This window comes from Zootoca vivipara, chromosome 7 (assembly GCF_963506605.1).
Source record: "Zootoca vivipara chromosome 7, rZooViv1.1, whole genome shotgun sequence".
In the NCBI taxonomy this organism is placed as follows: domain Eukaryota; kingdom Metazoa; phylum Chordata; class Lepidosauria; order Squamata; family Lacertidae; genus Zootoca; species Zootoca vivipara.
In genome coordinates this window covers 46,545,541-46,573,140 of record NC_083282.1, presented here as the reverse complement: position 1 = coordinate 46,573,140, position 27,600 = coordinate 46,545,541, and the positions used below count along the sequence as shown (strand labels likewise).

General features: G+C 42.3%; 1 protein-coding gene across 2 annotated transcripts; it reads left to right on the top strand.

Moving 5' to 3' along the window:
• KDM4A (lysine demethylase 4A) lies at window positions 1-27,038 on the top strand. 2 transcript variants are annotated; one of them, XM_035122242.2, is made up of 22 exons: window positions 1-323; window positions 1,571-1,759; window positions 2,608-2,783; window positions 3,549-3,663; window positions 3,918-4,111; window positions 4,653-4,702; window positions 6,039-6,142; window positions 6,869-7,006; window positions 8,829-9,076; window positions 9,777-9,967; window positions 10,787-11,139; window positions 11,688-11,808; window positions 12,668-12,846; window positions 13,992-14,187; window positions 17,312-17,388; window positions 18,450-18,505; window positions 18,760-18,868; window positions 21,437-21,625; window positions 21,945-22,115; window positions 22,838-22,957; window positions 23,439-23,531; window positions 23,945-27,038. In XM_035122242.2, exons 2-22 carry the CDS (start codon window positions 1,622-1,624, stop codon window positions 24,083-24,085), a joined length of 3,159 nt encoding a protein of 1,052 aa, XP_034978133.2. In that variant the 5' UTR covers window positions 1-323; window positions 1,571-1,621; the 3' UTR covers window positions 24,086-27,038. The 2 variants fall into 2 exon arrangements, with proteins under 2 accessions (XP_034978133.2, XP_060132953.1); XM_060276970.1 differs by lacking the exons at window positions 18,760-18,868; window positions 21,437-21,625; window positions 21,945-22,115; ... (1 more) ...; window positions 23,439-23,531; window positions 23,945-27,038 and adding an exon at window positions 18,584-18,752 and having other exon boundaries at window positions 2-323; window positions 18,450-18,553.
• The last annotated feature ends 562 nt before the right edge of the window (window positions 27,039-27,600 follow it).

Here is a 27,600-nt window from a genome sequence, read left to right as displayed (position 1 = left end):
GTTCGAACAAACAAAGTCGCAATATCGTCTCGCGCAGCCGTAAAAGAGCGTCGGAACTACTTTCACGGCAGGGGGCACTAATCCGACCAGTCGTCGCGGCGGCGAAGGAGGGGGCTGACGGCGGACGAGACTTTTGTGATTGGCATTGCAGATAGCCTATGAGACGGTAACGCCGATCCAGGCGGTCGCGGGGATTGGACCGTGACTGGGAGACGCCCCCGACGCAACTGGAAGGGGGCGGAACATAGGACGGTTTCGGCCCCAGGCTAGTACTCGAGCCTTGGGCCTTGGGAAAGGCGGAGGTGGTGCTTGTAAGCACGTAGGTGAGTACGAATTAAGGGGGCTTTCTTGGGAGTGCCGTGGCAGGGCCGGGGGCGGGCGGGCGGCGGACTGACTGAGCCGCGACGGTAGCGAGAACGGAGGAGTGGGAAGCGGGGCTGGTCCGGGTGGGGCCTCTCTCTGTTGGTCTGAAGTAGCGTTTGAGGAACGGGAACCGCCGAGAGCAGCGGAAGACCATCCTTTCGGGTGGGAGTGGATGGAGGGTGGGCTCCCCTCTCCGCTGGATTGATCTCTCCCGGGGCTCAGAGCCGCGCCGTGTGGTGCCAGACCCTGGCTTCATCAGCGGAAGGGGTAAGGGATGGCCCGTCTCGCCGCCTCCGCGTACAAGCGAGCGACCCGATTTTCCTCTGCTCCCCTAGGCCGGGTTTGTAACCACAGACGCAGCCCGAGGCAGCCATGGGCGCCCCTACAAAGATGGGGTGGGTGGGGTGCTATTAAGCCCTTCACGTCTCGCAGCGATGGGCGCAGCTTCCTTTCTTCTGGTGAGGCAGGCCTCCCTCCCGTGTGTACAAAACAGGCCCGGCCCATCAAACAGTGCCGCACGTGCCCCTGTCAAGGAGACATCCTTCTCCTAAGAAGAGCCTTGCTGGGTCAGACCAAAGGCCTGTCTAGTCCAGCATCTTATTTCCCACCGAGAACCAGGTACCCCCAAGAAGAACAACGTGAGCGCAGTAACCCTTTCCTGCTTGTGAGCCCCATCAACGATGATATTCATAGCCTTATTGCTGCCTCTTCCTCTAGGCTTCATGGCCTTTCAGGATTGAGAAATGTCTTTGTTGGAGGAGAAAGTAACTCTTTGGTGAGAAATGTAACTCAAGCTCCCGTGTCAGGAAATACCCTCAATAAAACAAAAGCAAAAGCATCATCCCGTATCCTCTGTAGCCAGCCATCAGAACACCTTCCAGTATCCCAAGAGCGAGAATGGTGGGGTCTTTCACAAACAGCAGTGTTGGCAGTATACCCTGGTACTTGTTCTTTGACAGGGGATTTTTACAATGTGACGGATGTTTAGGAGGCACAAGCTGTTGAGTAAAACATGGTGAGATTAGGAGGATTTTTTGTTTTTGTCATTCCACTCCCAAGATAGTTGGGTTTAAGTTATTGATCTTTAGGAAATGGGAGGGGAAATGCCTTCACTGTTTAGAATTCTTTATATATTATGCTTAAACTATCCTGGATAGGCCTGATATTGATTATTTATTTTTGTTATTTGAATGGTTGTTTGTATTAGTGCACTTTTTTCCTGGTTCACATGTGACAAGGACAATTGTGAACAAGAACCATGGCATCTGAATTTGAGAACCCGAATCCAAGTGCGAGAATAATGACATTCCACCCAACTGTGGAAGAGTTCAAAAACTTCAGCCGTTATATTGCGTATATAGAGTCGCAAGGAGCTCATAGAGCTGGACTGGCAAAGGTAAAACAGACCACAAAAGTGTTCAAAATGTTCTATAGCATGATTCAGAAAATTATAGCATATAGTTAACTTACTTACATGGGGTTTACATTCCAGAGATCACACCTAAAGCAAAATCATGTTTAGTCCAAACCCATTATGTTCAGTGACGGGTAGGATTGCCAAAGTCTATTTTCCTGGAATGCCACTCCCTTTCTGCCTGCTTTATTTTATTTTTTTTACATAAAGCTGAATGAGCAAATGTGCCTGAGTTGCAGGCTTACTGTATTCTGTTGAGAAGCACAGCATAGTGCTAATGAGAAATGTATTTTGCAGTGAAGACTGTCTTTCTTTGGAAAGTTTTGATACACAGCTGCATGCCATTGATGCTAAGGAAATAGTGCTTATTTTCATTACAAATAGGTCTTAATATTCCTCACTGATAAAAATTGAGTTGTCTAGATTTTCATGGTCAGAAATAGAAATGTTGTACGTTTTCTAATATTATTTGCTTGACAATATTTGAGATTAAGGGTGACTCCCCCCCATATTAAAAGTTGAGACAGTTGAATGACTGTATAATTTTAACCATGTCTACTCAGAAGTATAAGCTATTTAATTCAATGAGGCTTAGTCCCAACTAATTATATCAAAGCATTATGCTAATGAAAACTATATTATAGAATTGTAGAGTTCGAAGGAATCCTGAGGATTATCTACTCCAACCCACTGCAGTGCAGGAATATGCAGCTGTACACTTGGAATAATATATTATGAAATCATATGCCTTACTGGGTTACTTCTACAGGTTTTATTTACAGTACTTGCTATTTTGAACCATTGTGCCATTTGTCTTTTGAACTTTCTAGGTTGTTCCTCCAAAGGAATGGAAACCTCGCAAATGGTATGATGATATTGATGATGTGAACATCCCAGCTCCTATTCAGCAAGTGGTCACAGGCCAGTCAGGCCTCTTCACGCAATATAACATCCAAAAGAAAGCTATGACCGTTCGAGAGTTCAGGAGGATAGCAAATAGTGATAAGTATGAAAGTTTAAATACATTTCTATTCTGTAATTTTGTCTAGCACAGTGATAGCCAATGTGGAACCTTCCAGATGAACCTGCAATTCCTGGCCATTAATCATGCTGGCTGGGGTAATGGGAGTTATAGTCCAAAACACATGGAGGGCACTACATCAACTACCTGCTCTAGTTTCTTTTTTTAAAATGACTGCCAAGCAATGCCTATGTATGACCTGTTCTTTAGTTTTAACAGAAAGAACAGATCTTTATACACAAAGGCATGAATCAGCCCCAAGGAGCCCCTGCTGCTCATTGCAATTCTTGCATAAGAAACTGATGTTTGGTCCTGTTCTGTGACTCATAGGAATTGTTTTTATCCCTGCTGACCACCCAGGAACACTGGTGTTCTTTGTCAAAGATTATCACCAGAATAATTGAGATAAAATTATCCAGTCATGTACTGTATTTCTTAATGGTCTTTTCCTTCTCAAATTATGCAAATCAGTTTTTTGGCAAAGAACTTGAGCCTGATTGCATAGCATACAAACATTATTACTAAAAGTAGAAAAGGAACAAGAATGGAACATTTGGCTTCTTAGTTCTGCGTGTTTATACTTATACATATCCTCTCTATCCATGGTGCTTATCTAATCTGTTTTTATAATACATTTTTATTAAGACTAATCTGTGTATTTTTTTAAAAAAATTGATGCTACTTTTTCTGACAATTCTATGAGATATGTCTATGAAAAAGAAAGTGAAAAGCAACTGCCTTCTATTTTAGATACTGCACCCCTCGATATACTGATTTTGAAGACCTTGAACGCAAATATTGGAAGAACCTCACATTCAATGCTCCAATATATGGTGCAGATGTTAATGGCACACTCTATGACAAGGTAAGAAGCAAACTTTATGAATAGAAGTGTCTCTAACTTATGTATGGTTTACCTTGCTTTCAGTAGTGATTACAAACTCTTAACCATTGTAGGTTGTCACTGAAGCAAGTGCAGATTTACCTGTCCCGGTTGCTTAAATTACCAATAGGGCAAGGAGTAGAGGTTAGCAGTAATATAGGACAAATAATATTAGTTATTACAGCTGATAAGATGTTAATTGCTTGTTTCTGTTTGGCTTCATTTAATTTCTTTAGCATGTTGATGACTGGAATATTGGCCATCTGAATACAATTCTTGATGTAGTAGAGAATGAAAGTGGCATTACTATTGAGGGGGTGAATACACCATATCTCTACTTTGGAATGTGGAAAACATCATTTGCCTGGCACACAGAGGACATGGACCTCTACAGCATCAACTACTTGCATTTTGGGGAGCCTAAGTCATGGTGAGAGAACCTATTATGGAAAAGCATTTTGTATCTAACCTTTACTTACATTTACCATGGCCAAGGGCCTTCTGGAGGTTCCCTCATTGTGAGAAGTGAGGTTACAGGGAACCAGACAGAGGGCCTTCTCGGTAGCAGCACCCGCCCTGTGAAACGCCCTTCCATCAGATGTCAAGGAAATAAGCAGCTATCCTAATTTTAAGGCATCTGAAGGCAGCCCTGTTTAGGGTAGCTTTTAATATTTAATGCTGTATTGTTTTAATATTTGATTGGGAGCCGCCCAGAGTGGCTGGGGAGACTCAGCCAGATGGGCGGGATATAAATAATAAATTATTATTATTCTGTATTTTTAGTAAGAGTCTCATGGGCAAGCAAACTTTCTGACTTCCTTAGTTTGGAAAAGAACAAAATTTGGCCTATAAATGTTGGTTCCTTAGCAATTGAAATTATTTCCCCATTATTTCCTATTACTACTACGATATCTAAAGCTCTTAAGCCCCAAGCTCCCCTATGTGTTTATTTAACGTGTTTGTGACTGCAGGTACTCCATTCCTCCAGAGCATGGGAAGCGGCTGGAACGCCTTGCTAAAGGTAACCATCTATTTCTGTCTCAGTGGATGTATGCAGTTGATTGTTTCTGAAGAGCCATAGGATCTACTTTCGCTTTAATGCTACCATGGCAATAACCCTAATCCAGCATTATAAACCTAACAGCAGGGAGGAAGAACTTTTTGCACGTGAGGGAAAAATCTTTTCTAGTGCAGCAACTTACCCTAGTTCCCATACAGTTCAACTGACAGGTTAGTGGAGTGATGAAATTTATTAAATCACAGTCAGTTTCTGAATGTTGAAATGAGCAATGTTGGAAGACTATTACCCTTGCACAGCCCCCTTTTCTTTTTTAAGGACTACATATGGACAAACATTCATCTTTTTTGTATCTTCAAAGAAAAGTTAGTTCCTCAAGAAAAGTTAGTTCCTCATAGCTGTCCTTGCAGTTGAAAGAGGAAGCATTACATCAGCAGAATCCAAGTAGATCACTGTAATAATCATGCCAAAATGTATAAATGTACAGTATATAATACAACAGTGATGGTTGTACTGCTGGGAGCTAGTTTTGGCTTCCTTGGGCAATGCCTGACATTGGAGAAATTGGAAAACCATTTTGAGAAGAGACCTTGGGTGTGGGGAAGGACAGTAGCCCACCGCGTAGTGCACGTATCCTTCATAATGGAGCTCCAGGTTCAGTTCTCTGCATCTCCAGTTAAAGACTGAGCAAGGCTGGGAAATATCTCTGCTGAGACACTAGGTCTCCGAATGAGTGTGTGGGAAGGGAAATTTCTTTGTGGTGGTAACCATTCTTAGAATCTGGGAATGAAGTGTTTGATTTTATTCCTGCACTCCTACTTGGGCGAGGGATTTGAAGTTAAGGCTGATTGTCTTAATTGTATTCCATTTAGGCTTTCAAAATGTTTTTTACTCAGCTTGATTAAAGAAAATCCACTAGTTAGCTTCACTTTCTTTGGAACCCACAAACAAGATGCAACTTCTATTAAGAGTCTAAAAAACTGATATTAATCTCCACCTTAGTTCTTGGTATTTGTATTGTGAGGTGTCCCCCTCCCTCATTTTCATTATTTCGGTCCTTATTCTGAGTCTGTGACATAATTTTTATTGTGCTATGACATGAGATAAGGAAAGACTGTCCACCTTTCCACTGGAAACAAGTGGGTATAGTCACCTTTGAGAGAGCATGATGGTCTTCTTCTTCTTTTTGCAGTCTTATCTCCTGCTTGAGTAGCAAGAGTCGAGAATAAAGTATTAAATAATGTAGCCAAAGAGTATTTATGTGAGCAACCCTTTTCATCCAGCTGTATAGTATAGCTGTACAGGAGCAGGAACACATATAACATCTTTACTTAAACAGGGTTCTTTCCTGGAAGTGCCCAGAGCTGTGAAGCTTTCCTGCGTCACAAGATGACCCTAATATCTCCATCAATATTGAAGAAATATGGCATTCCATTTGACAAGGTGAGAAAGGAGCATTGGCATCACTGCAGTTTTAGAGTACATCTAAGAAAGCATCAGGGATCCTTGTAAGATGGCAGGAATTGGATTTCTGAGAAGTTGATGAAAACACCAGAAAATACAAAATTTCTTATGAGATACCTTAAACTTTGGCCTTCCTATTTCTAGAAAGGTCTGGTCTTAAACGTACTGGGCAAGATAGTTTTCTTCTGCAAGTAAATTATAAGCTGCAGGGTTTGGTGCCGTGCAGAGGGATGAAGCAAATTATTATTTGTTTGATTTGTGCCTACTTAGCATAACATGCCTTAACATAGGGGTTGGCCACATGTCTCTTTTCTAATGCCAGTTACACAGTTCTAATTGAAATTGAAAAGCCACTACTATAGCATTGAAAGATAATTTTAGTCACTCAGTCTCAGCTGATACATAATTTGTCTAAATATTTGTTTACAAATGTACATGTGGCCAAATAAAATTTTACTAAAATGTACGTTGCACCTCATTTCTTTTTCTGTCCAGATTGAAACATGCCATAAATAGTTCAATTTGCAGAAGTTCCCGGTCTCCTAGAAATTTGTGAATAGTGCAAGTAAACCAGCCTTTGACAATTTAATTATTTGAGAAAATGGGTAATTAAGCCCTATGATTTTTGGATTCATAGTATTGGAACTTACAAGTAAGAGATAATGTGAAATGCAGATAATCTTAAGTGGCCTTTCTGTCTTTCAGGTGACCCAAGAAGCAGGTGAATTCATGATAACCTTTCCTTATGGATACCATGCTGGCTTTAATCATGGCTTCAACTGTGCTGAATCTACTAATTTTGCTACACTCCGGTGGATTGAGTATGGAAAGCAGTCTGTACTAGTAGGTGTCAATTTGCTTGCTGCTTTAGGGGAAAAAACCTACTTAACAGCTTGATTTTTTGAATGGGGATCTTGGAACTACTGTATTTTTATAACAAATGTTTTTGTTGATGATTCTGGGCTGCAAAGTTGAATCAGCCACTTTAGTCTTTCTAAGATTGATTGTGTTTAAAAATGTGCAGTGGGAGGACTTGATTAGAGAACTTTGGAATCCTTTACCTCTACCCCATTCTGGTAAGCAACAGTGATTGTTGGTGTAGGGACAGCTCTGATCTTGCTTCCACCTTTCTTCACAATGGCCAAGTAAGTAGCCACTAGTAGTGTCAGGGCAGCTGTATGGCACCACTGCTCTGACTGTTCCTGCACAGAGTCCCCCAAATAGAGGCAAATCTTGCTTCATCTACTGTATAAAGCACAAGGCTTAAGAAATAACAATGTGATAATGAGACTTGTTGAGTTTCCCAGTACTCTTTATATATGTTTTCTTTTGAGAGAGAGAGATTTTATTGAACCTCCCAGTGCTCTCCCATCCAAGGGTCTGATCAGAGCCGCACTTTCTTAGCAGTGTGGCAGCTACAGATGGTTTTAGGCCATTCACTGGGTCCTTTTTTATTTCATCACTAGCTGGCCCTGCCACACGTTGCTGTGGCTCATCCGTGTAATTCCCCCCACCCTGTGCCGATCCATGGTGTATCTCGCCCCCTTCTCCCCCCACCCCCTGCTTATCCCTGTGACTGGCCCCACCGTGTCCTGACTTATCCCGTCCCCTCCTCCCCCCAACCCCCACCCAGGCGAGTCAGTACCTCCATTCGGGATAGTCTATAAAGGCTTCAGCCTAGTACCGGTATGTAAACGGGAGCCGAGGTGCTGTTGAGAGGGAAGGTTTTATAGGTGCAGTACCAGTACCAGTGTAGCTGCCGCTAGACAGGGCGCTGATTTGCAACCTGGTTCTTTTCCCAGCATGCATTCTCATCTGAGTGGTGTGTTTTGAAACACAGGTTTTTGGGGGTTTTACCTGGCACAGGTATGCCATCTGTCTTAGCAAACTTTCCTATAGCCTTCGGACATTCGCATGTGATGTTGTGTCAAAATTTCACCTCAATCGGTCAAGCGGTTTTGTTGAACATTGGAGATGAAGGAACATACCCAGTTTACATTTTTTATATACTGTACAGTGGTACCTCGACTTACGAACAACTTGACAACCAGATTTTTCAACTTACGAATGGGGGTAATGGCCGCGCGCTTACGAATGTCTCGACATCCAGGGGGAAAATCGCGGCGGTTTTAGATAGGGATTTTTCGACTTACGAATTTTTAGATAGGGTTGCTTCAACTTACGAATTTTTCCATTTCCAATGCATTCCTATGGGAAATCGCGTTTCCAATGGCGTTTTTCGACTTAGGAATTTTTCAACCTACGAAGGTGCCTTCGGAACGGATTAAATTCGTATGTCGAAGCACCACTGTATACAGATTAATCATTTGTTGCACCAGCTAACAAATATGTTGATGTCAGAATACAGCTTACAACAGGTCTTGAACTTTTGATATTAAGAATATTAGACAGGAATTGGATGTACACACTTATTACCCAGCACTCCCCAAATACATTTCCATTTACTCAGTAGAGCCCCCTACCTCTGTTATCCTCTCCCTTTTTGCACATGATTATTTTCAATCTCAAGTCTAGTACCTGCTTATTAGTTCTGCCTGGGAATGGCATGTGAAATCACTGGAGGGAAGACATGGTAGCAGAGTAAAGTAACATTGGACCGAAATAGAAATAGAAGTGGCCTCACTTGGTTTGTTATTCCACGCAGTGTTCATGCCGAAAGGACATGGTCAAAATCTCCATGGATGTCTTCGTGAGAAAATACCAGCCAGAACGTTACAAGCTTTGGAAAGCAGGGAAAGATGCAACAGTCATTGACCACACACTTCCAACTCCAGAGGCAGCTGAGTTCCTTAAAGGAGAGCTCCTCCAGAAAGTTAAGAAGCAGAAGCAGTGTCCTGAGGAAAGTGAACCTGAGGAAGGATGCAAAGCAGAGGGAGATACGGAGAAGAAGAGGTATGTTTGTTTTTTATACACAGAAATTGTGAAGTGGCAAATTCAGGAGGTGGATATTACCTTCCTTTCCTATGAACAAATTTGATCAAAAGTGATTATCAACCTGCTTAGGACATGGCCATCAGCAAATTCTTGTTTTTATGTTTTTTTGGCTCACAGTGGGGTCATGAATATTTAGATGACCACAGGAAATAAAAAGCATTTAGCTGAGAAGGCTACTTAGTGCTATTTGATCAGCATTTTCTTTAAATATATTTTCACTGTAGGCTTGTGAGGCAGCATTTTACAGAAAAAGCTGAGTTGATTTAATATATTGCAAACATCCTACTAGATTACCCTGTCAACCACAGCCTTTTCACCTTAAGTCTGTATCCGTGATGGATACATTACATTGAACATGGCTACTCCATTGCTACATAATAGTCAAGTCTCTAACTCAGGACTTTTATGTAAAACAGGGATCTTTTTAAAGCTGAGGAGGAAATGCTGTAAAATTTATTCCAAGCATAGATGTCAATGAATGTCCATTTACTCTGTGGCAGAGTGTGGTATGGTTTCTATCACCTTTCTCCATCGTTGTCTTCATTGTGATACATGCATCTTTTTTTTGCAGAAAGTCCATTAGTCAACTAGTCCCGAGAGATGGCAACTTGCTGTGCTGGCTTCAGTTGTGCTTAACTTGTAAGACTTGTTTTTGCAGCATGCCCAAGCATCGCATTGGAACCAAACGGCACCGGGTCTGCTTAGAGGTTCCTCATGAGGTGAGCCAAAGTGAGGCCTTTCCCAAAGAAGACCTGGGTTCAGTGCAGTTTGACATGGAAGTGGCAGAACCACTTGTTGGACCTGCTAGAGAGCCTGTGCAACAAGGGGACCAAGGGCTTGCACCCCCAGGTAACTGCTTCAAGGTCTTGCTCCATTGCACTGCTCCTTCAGCATGCACCATGTTGCTGCAGTTTTATTCATACTGTCACTCAAGTGTCATGTACCAGGTGCAACACACATTAGATTGAAAAGGGATACTGTTTCTGTATTACATGCAGAAATCTAGGCAGTAAATTAGCACGACCTTTAAATCTAACTACAAAGTACATGCTCAAAGACAGCAATCACAGAGAAAGTAGATGGGTTCTATGTAGTAATGTTAACCTTAAGTTATTCAGAGTCATTTGACAAAAGAAGTCCACTACTACCGTGCCATTAAAAGCTTTTAGAACAAATTAATAAAGTGAATAGCGGTTAGCCCCCATATCAAGAGGTGTTCATCTGAAAGTTGTAAAGGAACTGATACAGAATTGCCAAAGGGTTCAATGTGGTGACAGTAAATTGCGTATCGTTAAAATCCTTAGAAGGTAACTAATATGTTGTGTTTTAAAAGATTTGAAATAGATTGGGAATGTGCGCTAGGACATGCAAGTAGGGATAATAGGTGCCCCCTCCCTCTTCCCTTAATGTTGTACAGGTAGAGAATTCAAAATGGACAATAACATTTTTGAAAAAATGCTTATGAAATGTGCAAGCATGCATGCTGAGAAATGGCAGGGTGGTGATGACACTGAGCTAGAATGTTTTCTTGGTGCTTGAAGTCATGGAATAAAAAGGTTGCTGGGGCACTGCTGACATAGCCAGACTTAGTTACCTGATGGATCACCACTTGGAATTTGTCTAATTTGCCAGTTACTAATGAGTGCCTTAAACATTGTTTTGGTCCAGAATATGCAGATTCCTCGGAAGTAAAATTCGAAGAACTGAAAAATGTCAAACTAGAAGAGGAAGAGCCAGACGCAGCTGTTTTGGATCTTTCCATCTCTCATTCTGTGACTTCAGCCTTGACCCAGTCTGCCATGAAGCAGAGTTCAGCCTCCAGCTCTCAGTCTGGCTCTTCAATGTGTTCAAGTTCTTCAGATTCTGAATCTCCTGACTTCCCCAGGCAGGCTCTTGAGCAAGCTGAAGTTCTCACAGTGCACAGTTATGCTAAAGAAGAAGTCGGTGGCATGGACAGTGAGCAGCCGTCTGGGAAAAAAGCCAGTGCTACTACCCGTGTGAATGAACAGGAACTTGCAAAAGTAATTGGAAGATTAGTATTGGGATTGTTTTACAAGAGCGGTCTTGCTGTAGCATATGCTGCAAGTGGACTAATGATCAGTGATATCCAAATTGTATGAATTGCGTAATAGATCAGGCTTGACCATAAGACTGGTCTTCTTTTATGTAATGTGCTGTCAGCTTGATCCTTGTAGTGTTTTGCTAGTACAAGCATAAGCTAGATGTTAAATAGGTGTGCATTTGTGCTAGGACTGTGTTTTCCGCTTTGGGCACCAAGTAACTCTAGATGTCCAAAAGCTATATATTTGCACCTCTGGTTTTTAAGACATGAGTACTTTCTCCGAGTGAAAGTCTTGTATGTCATGAAGCGTAAGCCACAAAACAAACAAGCTGTTCTCACTTTCAGACTCTGTCCTGTAGCTTGGTACAGCAAAAGCATTTTGCAGATTTCAGCTTTTCTCCCTTCTTCCTGACTTCAGTTCTGAAAATCCCACCCCAATCTGTTTATGTTGTGTTGCATCTGGTGTCTGAAGAGATGTCCACTGACCTACCTCTGTCTCTTATCCAGATGGCAAAGGAGTATATCAGATCAGTAAAAGACCGCAAAAAATCAAAAGGCCGTCGCCAGCCCCTGAGCAAACTCCCACGTCATCACCCACTTCTGGTTAAAGATGGCCTCAGTGATGATGGTAAGTTCAGTGTTGTTTCCTTACCGCAGTAGAGGTCTGTTGTGGATGCTAGTGAGGATTGGGGATTCCCAGATCTGTGCCCTTGTGCAATTCCTGGGCAGACACAGATTTTTTAAAGGTGTGCGTACTGCTCAGTTGTTTCCTACATGCATGCCACATTTGTGCAAAATGAACACATTTGAATTAATGAATTGGAAGGCAGGGACAAAGACAAAGGGGGATGCCTACTGGCATGGATGGAAGCAAGCTGATTTGGTCTCCCAACTGCAAATGTGTATATATATGGACTAATGAGGTAAAAATTTGAACAGAAAAAATGTGGATTCCAAACGAGATCCCCCCCCCCAACGTTATTCCTTGAAATATGTCCTCTTACTCATTTCTGGAATATTTTGATGAATAGTTCCTGAGAAGATGCAGTGCATGGCTAACTGAACTAGAATTACTCTGGCATTGAATTTTCAGCCAGTAGGTTAGGGGCTGGTACAGAGCTTTGATCTGTTTTGGTTCCAAAAATTCAACACACTTTTTGTATCTATTTACGTTTAGTGCGTACTGTGTTGCTTCCAAGTTATTGATCCCATAAATTAAATAGGCTTGAGAATCATCATGCTAGAGCTTCCACTATTGCACCACGTGTGTGAGAACCATGCTTGTAATTGCTGCTGGTAAAGCAAACTTTCAGCAGTACTGGGCAGTTGTACACTTTTGGGGACAGTGAGAACAGTGTCGTTTGGTAATACTTGTGAAGTGGGTCAAACGGTTAAGGAATTTTCCAACAATCTATAAGTCCCTTGACTTGGCTGTTTTGCAGCTAAGGTTTGTAAGCTTTGAAAGACCCTTGTGTATCTTATTGCAGAGATGTCAGAGCAGCTGGGACCAGACGAAGAAACTGAGGAGATAGAAACATGGGCAAAGCCACTCAGCCAGCTATGGCAGAATCGCCCTCCAAACTTTGAGGCAGAAAAGGAGTACAACTCAGCCATGGCTCAGCAAGCTCCCTATTGTGCAGTCTGCATGCTGTTCCAAACCTACCAGGTAAGCAGGCCAAATCTTTTAATGGTAAGTGCACATATTCACAACTTTCTGAAGTTCAAATGTGCCTGCAAGCAGATATTTGCATGTTCTGTTTCTTATGCACATTTCCTCACACCTCTGTCTCTGCTGCCTCCCAGCAAATAGAGCAGTTTAGTGGGAGATTTTAACTCCCCTTGCATGGAAGGGATGTGGACCACAGTTGGTCTATATAAGAGATGTAGAACAAATATCTATTGAATTAGGCTAGAAGACAGATTTTATTTGGTTTGCTAACATCTTATGGTATTTGGAGGAATCTTTGTAATAGCACATATGTGATTAGTGAAGTATATATAAAACACAGTTTTAATGTATACAGTTTTCAAGAATGCCCTTTAAAAAGTGCTTGAAATGTGTCTGAATAATTTGCATGCATCTTAAGAGGCATCCACCATTTTGTATCTGTTGTTTGATCTTAGTTCTGTTGTACAGCAACATTTTATAGGTTGTGCAGTTTGTTTGGCGGTCTTTTTTCTTAAGCAAGGAAAAGTTAATTAAGCCTTCCCTTCAATATTACCTTGCAGAGTTTGCTTCCATAGAGAGTTACTTGTGAAAACACTGCAGGGTATGGGTCTCTTTAAATCATGTTGGATTGTTTCCAACAGCTGCTAGAGCCCACCCTTATCAACACCTTCCATTTAGCTTCTCTGCGCCAAATCTATTAGAAACCTCTAGCAGTTTGATGTGACCCAGGAAGCATTGAATATGGAGCAAGATAATAAAACGGAATGGGTATTATAAAGGGATTACAAGATAACTGAGGTCTAATTTAGCCTGTCCTTGATCTTGGCACATGATTACTTGTTTAAATTATTTAAAATTATGCCCTCACATTTGTACCTTGGTTTGACAGCAAGTTGGCTTACTGGGTTGTGTGTGGGGTTTTTGTCAGTAATATTTAGTGTTTCTTTCTCACTAGGGAATTCTTCTAAATCTGCATCTGATTTGTCACTAACCTTGTGTTACTTGTCTGTTTAAGACTAGAGCATTGCAGTTCTTGTGTTCGGACAGGACTGAAACTGATAGGTGGCCTTTGTTATTACCTACACTCTTAACTGCCTTGCAAAACTGGTGTCCTATTAAATGACTCTTTCCTCCTCTGACAGGCAGATTGTGGAGGCCAGAGCTCGCAGGCAGCTCCAGATGCTGATGGAAAGATGAGAACTAAGCCCCTGATTCCTGAGATGTGCTTTACTACCACTGGCTCCAGCACAGATGTCAGCCTCTCCACTCCTTACTTGGAGGAAGATGGCACCAGTCTTCTGGTCACTTGCAAACAGTGTCAAGTTCGAGTACATGCCAGTGAGTACAAAATATCCTGGGTCTCATCCTGTGCTATGATATTATATTATATGCTGTCCCTCCATTTTACTCTGTTTTAAAAAGGGAAAGATGGTCCTGTGGTAGCTCACTGCTACTTAAAAAAAAAAGCAGGGAAGGATGCCGAAAAATATTAGGGAGCTGCCTTCTGGGAGCTACCTTGATTTGTACAGAGAACAAAATGAACAAGTGCATGGAATACCTTGCATTAGTGTGAATTAGCTAAGAAATGAACAGGAAATATAATCTGTGTACATAGTAGAACTAGAGCATGCCAAAGAAATTATGCAGCAGATTTAAAAAAAGTATACAGAAAGCATTTACACACCAAACATAACGGAACTGTGAAATTATTCCACTTGAAAGCTTGTATAAGAGTTCATTTTTAAAAAGACAGCAAATGATGAATAGGAATATCAGCTGCTATTAGGATCACCACAATTAATTGTCCACATAATGTTTTGGGTATTCTTAACACTTCTGGTCTCTAGCGATTTATAGTGAGACAACTAAATCTGGTTAGTTACCCAGTTTTAATAATTTAGCCCTTCAATCCTAACAGTGACCAGAGTCAGGATCTGGAAACCCACCTACCCCTGTCCCCTTGACTGTTCTTATGTGTTGAGTAAATCATGAAGAAATGTGGGTATTCCCATTTTGAAATAAAGTATGAGAAGAGTGTAAGAGGCTCAGTGCTATTGTTAGATATGTATTACTATGATTTGAATGGGTGATGGAATGGTTAGTCAACACTCTGCTCATGTTCTGGTGTTTTCTGTTTCTTCTCCCTCTGGTCTGAATGCCGTATTGTTGTGTTCAGGGACACAACTGCCATATTCAGCTATGCAGTGATTAATTCTATCAGTAAATAAAGTTACTGAAGCATGAAGAGTAGAATCTGAAAAAGCTTTCCAGTTTAGTTATATGCTGCTTCTTCGCAGTGAGCTGTGCCCAAAGCAATTTACAACATAAATCAATTTATCAAAATACAAAAAAGGAAGGGGGAGAAATCAGTTCACAAACTTACCAATAAATCCAAATAGGATAAAAACAATAATTCAGAAAACATTGAAGAAATAAATAATCTAGACTTAACTTAAATTTTGCTCCATATTTATGTATTAATGGAACACACACACACACACACACACACACACACACATACTAGAGAAAAAATGTTTATCCTGTTGAAGTTGTATGTTCATTTGTATCTGAAGAAGTGTGCATGCACACGAAAGCTCATACCGTGTTTCCCCTTTTTTAAGACACCGTCTTATAACTTTTTTCCTCAAAAAAACCACAGGGTGGCTTATTTTCGGTGGGTGTCTTAAGTAAGATGCAAAGTGATACACAAAATAAGGAAAATATTTGGTGTGTGCAAGCAGTTTTGCATTTATTTCTATTCTGCTGCTGAGTCTAGTCTTCTTACAACACAAGGAGGCGGCTTGCCGGGTTGTCGCCCAGCAGCGCGCGCGGAGCGCCCCGAGCCTCTGGGAGCCGGAGGAGGCTTGCTGGATCGTTGTTTCCCTTGTGTTTCCTTGATTTCCTAATCCCTTCTTATCCCCGCCCTGTCCCACCCTAACCCTTCCCCACCCCCACTCCCACCCCCTCATCCTCCTAGAGCCATACCTTCACTGCGTGTTCCCTGCTGGGGGGTGCGGCTTGGGGGGGGTAATTTTTTCGGTTGCATAGGCTTCGTCGAGCGGCTTTTTAGCTGCTTGAAGGGGGAGCAGTCCAGAACGCTCCGTTTGCTTGCGCTGGGAGCGAGAGCGCTTTAGTGGCCAGGCTAATTTTAAGCTTTTGCCATGTTTTCCGTGCTCTAGGCTAGCGCTCTGAGCGGGAGCGCTCTAACCGCCGCCAGCTACCGGTATTTGGGCGGCAGGGTGCCATTTTCGCGCGCCTCAGGCCACGTGTCCAGTTTTAGGGCTGGCTTGTGGCGCCTTTGGAGGGGTGCTGTTGTGTGCGGAGGCTTCCACTCCCTCCCCCTCCTTTGTTGAGTCCATTGACAAGCGGCTTGAACCCGCTTGTCAGCGGTTCGCCAGGCTTTTCCTTGTCTGCGCTCTGACAGCCGCCAGTCAGCTGGGCTCGGGGAGGCTTTTGTGACAGCTGCAGGTCGCGCCTTTTTTGCCGAGGGAAGCGCGGAGCGGCTCCTGGCTTGGTGGCAGCGCTTCCTGTTTGGTAGCGTCTCTCAGTCCTCCGCCTTGCGGAAAGCCTCCTCCTCCTCTTCCCCGCCCCAGTTGTCTCCTTTCCTCGCTCCCCGCCTTTTCTCTCTCTCTCACACACACACAGAGGGAGAGACACCGTTCCGTGCGCACGGCTGCTCAGCCATTCTTTCGCGAGCGTGTCACAAACACCGCTCTCCTCCTCCCCCCACCCATCCTTTCTTGCGTGCGTGTGCATGCCTCCTCTGTGCTTCAGGTCAACAGCTCGGCGAGCGCGAGCACCGAAAGAGGGCCGAGCGCGCGGTGCTTGTGCCTCCTCCTGTTTCTCCCCCCCCCCCCCCCCGCCCGTGTGTGAGGGAGAAATTAGCAGTTGAGGGCGAGGACGGATAGAGAGCTGCACGGCGCTTCAGCAGCAGCAACAGCAGCAACCAGTTCCAGGTGCCGAGCCGCGGCAGAAAGAGGAGGCGGCGCGCGGAACGCCCTGAGTCTCCGGGACCCAGCGGTGCTCTATAGCCCTTTGAAACCTCCTCCTCCTGCTGTTGTGGCTTGGGGCGCTTGGGGCGCTCCGTGCTGTGTTGCTGGGCACTTTGTCGGTCCCGCTGCTGGGGCGCTCGGCGGTCTCATTCTAAGCGGCGCTGCAGCAGCAGCAGCAGTAGCCAGTTCCGGGCACCAACCCAGCAGCCCTCCTTTTCCTGCCGCGGCCAGCATGCTGGGTTCTGCTGGCTCGGGGTATGGCTTATTTTCGGGGTATGGCTTAATTCCGCAAAAGTGTAAAAATCCTGCTACGTCTTATAAAATGACTACGTCTTAAAATAGGGGAAACACGGTACCTATGACAAACTTAGTTGGTCTCTAAGGTGCTGCTGGAAGGAATTTTTTTATTTTGTTTCGACTACATCAGACCAACACGGCTACCTACCTGTAACTATGTTCATTTGTGTTAGGTTGTTATGGAGTAGCCCCTGCGAAAGCAACTGAGGACTGGAAGTGCTCTAGATGCAAAGCTAATGCCTTAGAAGAGGTAAGAAAACCTTGAATGTCATACCTTTTGCTAAAAAAACTATTGTGTAGATGTGTGGGCCTTGACTCAATGCTACTGGGGATAGCTTTTGGAATGCTATACATGAAAATGTCCTATTGAAATGTAAATAATATTGTGAGCTAGTTTCTGTTATGAAAATGCTTTATGGAATAGTCTTAAAGGAAAATGGAAGGTTGACTTATTGAAATATATTAGCAATGAATGTTTTAGGCGTGTGCAATTGATGCATGACCATGCATGCACGTATCATGCTGTCCAAAAAGTGGCTGAAAAAGGGAGTGGAACGGAACAGGTTGCGTTTACATGCACTCTGCTGCTGCCCACAGCGGTCAAGAACGCAACCCCCACACAAAGCAGTCAGTGCCTGTATTTGTGTCTGTGTTTAATGGTAGCCTATCCAGTGAATGCCTCATACTGGAACTGTTATAAAGTGCAAAATTCTTTGAGGTAGCTCTCTTGAAATTTCCTTAAAGCAATACGTCAGGTTGCACATTGAGATTCCATGTTAAAATTAATATTTATGGTGCTCATTGAGAACCATTATCTGGTCTGCTGGTTTAGAGAATTGTGTCCTGTTTAGTATGTATCTTATAGGTACTTGAGCTGATAATGGAACTGGTCTGTAAGAGCCACTACCTAAAAATTTGGTTAGGATGCTGTATATAGGCTTGGCATCCATCTGAACAAGGCAGAGTTCCTGCTTCACCTCCACCTTCAATTTTCATTTGTGTAGGAGGAGTTCCTCTTCATTTGTTCTAGAACTCAACCTTATTGAGTGCATTCTGCCCAGCATGAGGCATATGTTAAACCCTTCATTTCTGCAGGTTTCTAGTAGAATTGATTTGACTTCTCTTCCACTTTAGTATGCTAGCTTGACAAAAGTGGTTAATGCAATAAAAAGAATGATTAGCTTGTACAGTCTGCAGGACTGAGCATTTTGTGTGTTTGAGAGGGATAGGAAGGTTCTGTCACAAGGATGAAAGTGAGATTTTCTTCATTTCTTCTGTTTTGGTAATGTGGCTTTTTCCCTTATCTATCAGGATTGTTGTTTGTGCTCACTTCGGGGAGGTGCACTTCAAAAAGCCAATGATAACAAGTGAGTACTTGGGTAACTGAATATGGATGGTCTTTTTTCCTAAAATGTGTCAATAATTCACTTAACCTGAAGCAACAGATCTGGGAATTACGAGTTCCTGTTTGGTGCAAAATGGGTTGAGAAGAAGTGCATTTGCTTACCTAACCTTTGTACAAGGCGGGTGGGTGTAGGTTTGTTGGTTTCAGATGCATTATCTCCTGCAGTCCCATCTTTTATAAGCATGTGCTAACACTCCATCTTCTGATGTTGTTCAGGTGGGTTCATGTTATGTGTGCTGTGGCAGTTCTGGAGGCTAGGTTTGTGAACATCGCAGAACGCAGTCCAGTGGATGTCAGTAAAATACCACTGCAGCGCTTCCGGCTGGTAGGAAAGCAGATTGTTTTGTTCTTTTGAAGTGATCAATGATCCCAGCATATGCTTTTTGATTATTCTTCCAGCAACATTCTGACAAAGGATGTAAAATAAGGTTGTTCAAATCAGTAAGATAAATGAAGCTGGAGTGCGATTAGAGGCAGAAGCAATTGTACAGGTGTTAAGTAGAACACATAACCTGTATACTGTACCTTCTAAGCACTTCATATATGTTGTTCCAGTGATCTGTACAGCAGCCCTATAAGTTAATTATGTTGTATTATGTTGCAGATAGCAACTTAAAGCTGAAATTACAGCTTGCCAAAGGCCACTAAGTGAACTAATAGCTATAACTATTTGTTTTCTGCATTTACATCCTGCTCTTTTCCCATGAAACTATTAATTCCAAAGCCCTTCCCACCAGCTTTTAGTCAATAGTATTCACCTTGCTCCTGCCTGCAAGATGGACACATCTTTCCTAGATGTGTAATTATGTGGGGTTGAGAGATCCAAAAGCCTACTAGATTCAAGAGATTAGAGCAGGCATCCCCAAACTGCGGCCCTCCAGGTGTTTTGGCCTACAACTCCCATGATCCCTAGCTAACAGGACCAGTGGTCAGGGATGATGGGAATTGTAGTCCAAAACATCTGGAGGGCCGAAGTTTGGGGATGCCTGGATTAGAGGGCACTGAAATGCCAACAGCATTAGTCAGACCAGTGTCAGGTTGAACACACCAGTTGCATTATAATGAGAGAGCAGGCTGCTTATGCTGCAAGGAAAGATGGGGAAAGTAAACTACCCCAAAGAAATGGGCCATTATTCTCCTGCATCCTATGTATGATGTGTGGTTAACAGCCCTTTTCATCAGCAAGCAGTGTTGCATTGCATTTTGTTGTAAATTACCTTGAGCATAGCAGGGGAAATTTTCAAAGCAATATGGCATAGACTACCTGCAGCTAACTAAACAGCATGAGTTCTCTATTATTCTTCACAGGGTTCTAGAGTAGCAGTGTTCATTTGTGGAAAGTGCAGTACTGTATTTACTTGACGGAGATCAGTAAGTGCCATTGACATTTTAAAAATGAAACATAAAGCCTATAATAAAACACAAATCAGAACTGACAGACGTATTGAAAATAGGAATTGAACCCAAACCCTCTTATCTACTTCTCACTTGAAAGAATGCAGATGACTTCTTTTTTTAAGAGCATAGGAAAATTCAGAGAACAAATTGTGAAGGGAAAAGATGTTCTTTTCCACTGAGATAGTAATTGTTATACCTCCTTTCTGTGAAAGGAGACCAGTAATTGAGTAGGGAGAGGACAAGGGACAAGCATTCATTACTCATTTTTATAGTAAAGATGAATGAATAAGCTGTTCCCTGGCAGTTGGCTAAGAACACAGCAAGTAAAATCCAGCTGTAGTTTTTTATGGAATAAAAGTGTCCCTGCCTAGCTCAAGAGTCTGTCATTATCATTGTTATTAAGATATATATATTGCTCTTCATCAAATGATCTCCGGGCAGTTCACGAGATAAAAATACAATATAAAAACCCATGGAAACTTGAGTCAGATAAATGACATACTATCAGGTTAGGGCTGCAGGTCTCCTACACTTTCACAACTTTTGAGACTGGGTAAGCAGAGGCAAAGGTGGGGACACCATTGATAACTTAGTCACACTTCTCCTTAAGAGATTTTCCTGCTATCCTGTTGATATTACAGTAGCTGCCTTTCACTCAATCAAAATTTGTCTCAAATTTAGTCTGCTGTTTTCAGGGTAGTGTGGTGATATGAACATGATTCATGATTTGTTTTTATTTATGCTTCGGAAAAGCCTTCGTATTTTGTTCCCACCATGCTTTCATCTCAGTCTTTCATATTACTTTATGGTTAGAAGGGGCATTATCATAGTCGATTAACAGTTGCCCAGTTATCTTATATTGTGAATAACCTGCTTCTGTTGTCAGGTATTTAATGTTTTTCAGCTGATGTTGTACAGCTAGGTTTGCACTCTTGTTTATGTTCTAGTTCAAAGCCCTGTCCTCTAAATGAGACGCTTGTTCTTTCTCATTTGGGTATTAGACTTTTGGGCTTATCAGATATAACATGAGAGCAGCAGGGATGTTGGAGGCACCATTCTTGATAATTTCTCAGCAAATTATTTGAGGAGGGGAAAGCCCTATAAGAATTGTGGGGAGACAGCCAGGGAGGGATAGCTAATTGATAAGCCAATAAAAATGATTCATGAGGAGTCTAATGGTCCATCCATCTTTGTGACAAACACTTGAGCAAAAGTTGATGTACCACAAAGCTCGCATACATAGGTAAGCATAAGATGCAAATGGTTAACATTTATTTGGAATTTGGAGATACCCACGGCATTTGAAAAACTGTCTCAAGATTTCTAAATCAGTCCTGTATAAATGTGTGCTTATTTCAGTACCTCAACTTCAAAAATGTAGCATCCATTCCAGATTTGAAGCTGATATGGCTCAGTGTCCTTTCTGGTTGTCATGTTCCTTGAATCTGTTGACCCTAAACACCTTGAATTGAGCGCTAAACTGGTTTGTTCACAGAAATGTGTTTTTTGCAAGAAGAGACGGAAGAGAACTGCTGGCTGTTGCGTGCAGTGCTCTCATGGTCGCTGTCCTACATCCTTCCATGTCAGCTGTGCTCAAGCAGCTGGAGTCATGATGCAACCGGATGATTGGCCTTTTGTGGTCTTCATTACTTGTTTCAGGCACAAGATTCCATCCCAGGCAGAGGTAAGATCATGGAGGCTGCTAGATTCGGTTTAGAAACTGTTAAAATCGTTTGCATATCCATAGAGGGATGAAAATAGTTAGGAATCCAAAGATATGCAGCACCAGCAAAACACATAGTGTTTGGGAGGGGAAACAGTTATCTCCTTTGTTCAATGGAGGAGCATATCATTTTAGGGCTCTGTGTTAATTGACAGCTTTGGGCAAGTTACCTTACCCTTCCTGGACATAAAATGCATTGGAAATGCTTTGCTCCCTGATCAGTAGTCCATAAGCTTGGAAGTTTTACGTATCTTGACTATGGCTCTTCTTTTCTCTTCAGCGAGCCAAGGCTGCTCTTCAGGATCTTACCGTGGGGCAAGCAGTGATCAGCAAGCACAAGAACGGGCGTTTCTATCAATGTGAAGTGGTCAATCTGACCAAGGAAACCTTTTATGAGGTCAACTTTGACGATGGCTCCTTCAGTGACAACTTATACCCAGAAGATATTGTGGTATGCTATGTAATGAAAGATCCATTCCACTAGAGGGTGTATAGTTTAAGGAAATACCTTCCTAGATGCTCATATTGCGTCTCAGTTCAAATTGCTGAAGTATTAGTGTTCATTGAAGTGGTACAAATCTCTAAACCACCTGAACAGGGCTCAGCGTATCACTTTGGGCTGTAGGATGTAGACTCTGAATGGAGCACTTAAAATGCCTGACTGCTTTATTACAAATCTCTTTCACTCCCCCATCCTTGGCATTTTTGTACCTTTAGCATCATTTTCTTTTAAGTATGTGAGATAACACCAGCTGTGGTAGGAGCACATACCTGAAACACCAAGGATAAAGTGTTGTTTGTTTTTATATTGTTAAACCTTTACATGTATTATTGAGGAAGAAAGGGTCATAGATAGGTATCTACGGTGAAGAATTAACCAGAACTGGTTCCATGCTGTAGAACAGCTGTGTAGTTGTGGCACCAGATTTGGAAGTGTAAACAGCTGCCTATTTAAGGCAGCAATGCTCTCTGTGTAACACAAGTTTCATGCCTAACAGCAACTTAGGGGAGAGCAGGAATTCCACTTAATGAACAGTCTGATGCCTCCCCAAACCCCATTCATCCACTCAACTGGTAACACACTCCAGAGTGGGTTGGATAGTTGGCAATATTTACTCTTCCCATTTGTAAAGATAATGTTTATCTTTTCCAAAAAATTATCCCACATGACAGAGTCAAGATTGTCTCCAACTGGGTCCTCCAGCTGGAGGTGAAGTTGTTCAAGTGAGATGGACAGATGGCCAGGTTTATGGAGCTACGTTCGTGGCCTCGCATGTTATTCAGATGTACCAGGTAAGGACTGAGTGAGAAGGGATTATACCTCTTATCTTCTGTCTCCCTTGACTTTTTGTATGAGTTTTTAATGGCTTACTAACTTGGAGGTCTACTACTACTGTTCAATTCACAAACTTATTTGTCAGTTGTACAATTGGCAGATGGCATCTAGGCTGTAGCTTAGCCATAGTTAAGGAGCACTAGTTGAGCTGAGCATTTGAAATTTGACTTGCTATATAACTGTGGTCACGTGCTATGGTTCTAAACATCTGTACACGTCCCTTCCCAGACCCCTCTCTTGCTGTTAGCCTGTCTTTCACCATTCCCACCCTGATGTCTCTCAAGGGCATATATGCAGATTCAGTGTTTGTTTCCCAGCGTCAGCTCAATAGATGCAGGGGCCATGAGGGGACAGGTGGTAAGATGGACATTATCCTGAACTCAGGAAGGCATGGGTTATTGTGCTCACTTGACAGTTGCCTGATTTTTCTGGATGTAGGTGGAATTTGAGGATGGCTCCCAGCTGATGGCAAAGAGGGATGATGTGTACACTCTTAATGAAGAACTTCCTAAGAGGGTCAAGTCAAGGCTGGTGAGTCAAGGAGCATGGGAGGCTGATCCATATAGTTCTTTTCACAGAGGAGTAAAGTTATAATACAGACCTTTCTGTGCCTGAGATGGTTCATTTCATGATGCTATGGGCATAGGCGTGTTTTAATTATTAATTTAAGATGAGGGGCACTATATCCCTGCAAGGTGCAATCCTTGACTTTAAACAGAGATTGTGGACCTTCTCAAAACATTATAAAATCCCTTTTGTAACTAGCCCTAGTTTTATTTTAATGACTGGCAAACTGAACTGATGCTTCAGAAGCTGCTATTTAAAAGTCCTGAAACTGAAAGCCCAATTGATCACCTGTTTGTGGGGATCAGCTGGGCCACCTCTAATGCAGAACATGGATGCCATTCTCATAGTAACTATTTTGGTTGATTTCTCTCCCACAGTCTGTTGCATCTGACATGCGCTTCACAGAGATCTTCACAGAGAAGGAGGTCAAACAAGAGAGAAAAAGACAGAGGGTCATCAATTCACGCTACCGTGAAGATTACATTGAGCCTGCACTGTACCGGGCCATTATGGAGTAGTAGTGGAGTAGTAGCTGGCAACAGAATTGCAGTGACCACCTCCAGGTGGATCCTAGCACAGCAGAGGCCAAACAGACTGTCTTTACATCCAGGGTTTTTTTAAAAAAAATATGAAACAAACTTACCTGATTCTGCAGCACCTTGAAGGTGGTTGTCAAGTAATAGGATGGATTCGGCTTTTCCGGCAGACTAAGTCTAGAATTTGGGAGCACTAAATTTTCTGACTTCCTGAACCATTTGGCTCACACCAGCTTGATGGTTTCCCTTTTGGCAGTGAGTTTCTTTTTGAAGTACAAACTCATCTCTACCAAGGAAAATCTTCTTAATACAACCCCAGGGAGCAACAGACAGCTGTAGTGCTATGGATGAACCCCCAGCTTTTTCCTGGATTAAGTGTCTGGTTCAGGGAGTGTTTCCCAGCTCACCATGCCTGCACAAAGCTGGCGATGTCACTGGTGCTTGACAATTAATTCCTTTTTATATTTATAACCCTGTTTTTGTCATGAGCACGTGTTTTTTCAGCATCACCTCTCTCAGACGGAGCCAAGTGGGATGAAGAAGGGAGAGTGAAACTGATTAGCTCCTTTTAGTCCCTACTTCTTGAACCTTTGATTTAAGTTTTTGTCCTATTTTATATTCAGAGACTTATTTACTCATGCGTTTAATTGTAATAGTATGTGCCTATGTAATAGGAAACTGTTTGGAGCCATTTAGCACCGTGCATTTCTTGGGCAAGAGAATCCTAGAAAGTACCCGTCATTAAGGCAATAAGGACCGCAGGCATTCCAGGGCCCTGGTTCTCCTGGGAAGACAAGAAGCCAGGCACAGGCGTGCAGCAAGGATGCCTTGGAAAATAATTGTAAGCGTATCTCACTGGCATTGGCTCCAGCTTGTGGGGTGTCTTGAGTACAAGTTGAGTATTTATAAAATAAGTGCAAAGGTCAGCATTATTGGTATTTCCGTTTAGGAACTTTATGCTGGTTTTGCCCTAAACTTAGATGGCTGGCAAAAGTAGCAACAGAACTCATGTGTATTTGATCCTATCCAAGGTGTGGAAGTTCAAGGAGTATGATTTTGGGAGAGAGAAAGGGCTGCTTCTGTGCTTTACAGCCATGGGGACAACTTTACGTACGTTCCAGAGAGAGCACAAGCTACTTTTATAAATACAGTATGTTATTGTAGTGTATGTAGGGCCATATCATCATGAACATGCCCTTATCTGACCTTGGAAGATAAACGTACCCTCCTGTTCATTTGGCTGCTCTGGCAAAGGATGTGGTGCCACAACGCTCTGTTCAGCTATTTCTCTTGCTGTATAAAGATGTGCTGTATAGGAAATTTTAGGGATGGAGTGCCTTCTTACACAACAGACAAGACATGTTGTGGGGTAGGCCACTGCTTCTGTATCAGCCTTGCAGTATATATTGCAAATTCTTATAATGTAATTTGACCAAATTCTCCTTCAGCTTGCAAACACAATCTTCAGGCGTTTTTCTGGCTCTTCTCTCCCTTTATTGGTTGTAATTTTGGTGTGGCCTAAGGCAGCCCATAACAGAAGGGGGGAATATAAATCTTGATAGCCAGTATTAACTTGCCCTGTGTATTATTTGAGAGAGTCTAGGAGTGGGGTGACTTCAGAAGCAGTGTATGTGAGATCCCTGAACGCACACACATGTACATATACACAGCAGACTGGAAGATTAGAAAAGTCATTGCATCTCATTGATCTCTGTGACCTTTGAAGAGTAGCAGCTCCCCAAATGTATAAATCTGCCTTTGGAGAAACACTTCAAAATATTCTTGAATACTTTTCACTCCCTCTGCTATCTGGGTGGGTGGGCATACCTTTTGGTGCTTTGGGTAACAGATTCCCTTTGGTCAGTATTCTGGTTCACCAGGTATGATATTGAAAAGCAGAGTCTTCTATCTTTCTCTTTCCCAGGAGCCTCTTCCTGTTCCAGCTGGCATTTTCTGCATCTTGATTCAGGAAGGATTGTGTTTGTATACGGAAATCCTGATGTTGGCCTATTTTTTAAAATATGGCTTATTTACTGTTATGCTTCAACTGAAACAATGGGCTTTTCTGTATCAGCTTTGAAACTGAATCATTACCTTAAATATTATCAACAAACAAGGGATTTTTCCTTATGCTTTTCTTTCAAATTGTCTTTGGAAAAAACTAGTTTGGAAGACATGTAAATTCACCCGGTAAAAATAGTCTTGAACTGTAGCTATACTGTGGCTCAGGGCCTTTTCTGAATATTTTTTAAAACGATATTGGGGTTGAATATGTGTGTCTCTGGAAATGGCTATTCCTATTCTAGAGTGTGGGTGAACCTGAAGATTGATTGCAACAGGTTAAAGTAAAACAAATTTATATTGTGTGGAGACAATATGTAAAATACATTGTGGCTGAACCAGCACACTTTATGAGAATTCCAAGGATTCTATCCAGAACTTACTATAAGCATTCTGCTCTACTACTATTATGGGTGTGTGTCTTGCTTCATTCAGATCAATTAAATGCATTTAATCTTAGTCAGGATAGGAGATCAGTGAAATAGCAAAGCAGGTGTCTGTCCCCCAAAGTGCCAATTGTTAATTTTATATCTGATTAATAATTGTGGGAACTCATTTGTACTGATATTTTAATAGGCTTTTGAGGAGTTAAACTCCATTTTATTTGCTTCTCCCCTACTTTAAACACAGATTAACTGATTAAGATGCATGAACTGCAAGGAACAGGCTGAACAGAGTATTACGGACATGATATGTCATTATTTCCCTTCTCTAAATTGGACTCCAATAATTTCTGACCTGTTTGAAGTTTTACTGGCTTTGGAATGGCAATGTGAGATGGATACAAGATAGGCAGCTTTATGTATTGTTTTCAACCTGATCTAGTAATATAATTTTGGACTAGACTCAACTGATTAAATCTGAAACACTTTAACATTGTAAGCCTCATGTATTTAATTACACCATGGAACCTCTTTTGCTTATCCCAAGTTCTTCCTTTTGTATCTTTTCAAGTTACATGGTAGTTTGATCACTGTTTACTCTTAATAACCCCGGATCATCTGGTTTTTCTCCTCCTCCCCCACCCCAGCCTCCAAGGGTAATTCCAGATATTCTGAAAATAAATGTAATGCAGTAGGGGTATGCCTTATGCACACTTGGATATACATTTGGACGTTCATCTGGTTTTAAGCCCACAGCTCCTAATTCAGAAAATGATAGGCAGATGAAATGTGAACAGTAAGAGTGAGAATGAAAAATATAGGTAAAAGGATGGAACACTCTCTTCTTCTCTGTCCTCCTCCTTTTCTTGGGGGGTGGGATGGGATAAGTGTGATTTGCACAATGGTAATATTTCCAGCTGTAAAGTGATAGGTGAACTCTCCTGAAACTATTTTTCTCCATAGAGCAGCAGAAGTGACTAACTTGTAGTCCAACAATCTCTGGAGAATGCGGCCCTACAGAATGCTTTCAAACACACACACACACACATTGGG

Excerpts from the sequence above, each read along its gene's own strand:
- KDM4A (XM_035122242.2), top strand. The coding sequence starts at position 1,622 with ATGGCATCTGAATTTGAGAACCCGAATCCAAGTGCGAGAATAATGACA. Across the intron at positions 7,007-8,828 it reads ATGGAAAGCAGTCTGTACTA|TGTTCATGCCGAAAGGACAT; the intron begins GTAGGTGTCAAT and ends TATTCCACGCAG. Across the intron at positions 22,116-22,837 it reads TATACCCAGAAGATATTGTG|AGTCAAGATTGTCTCCAACT; the intron begins GTATGCTATGTA and ends CCCACATGACAG.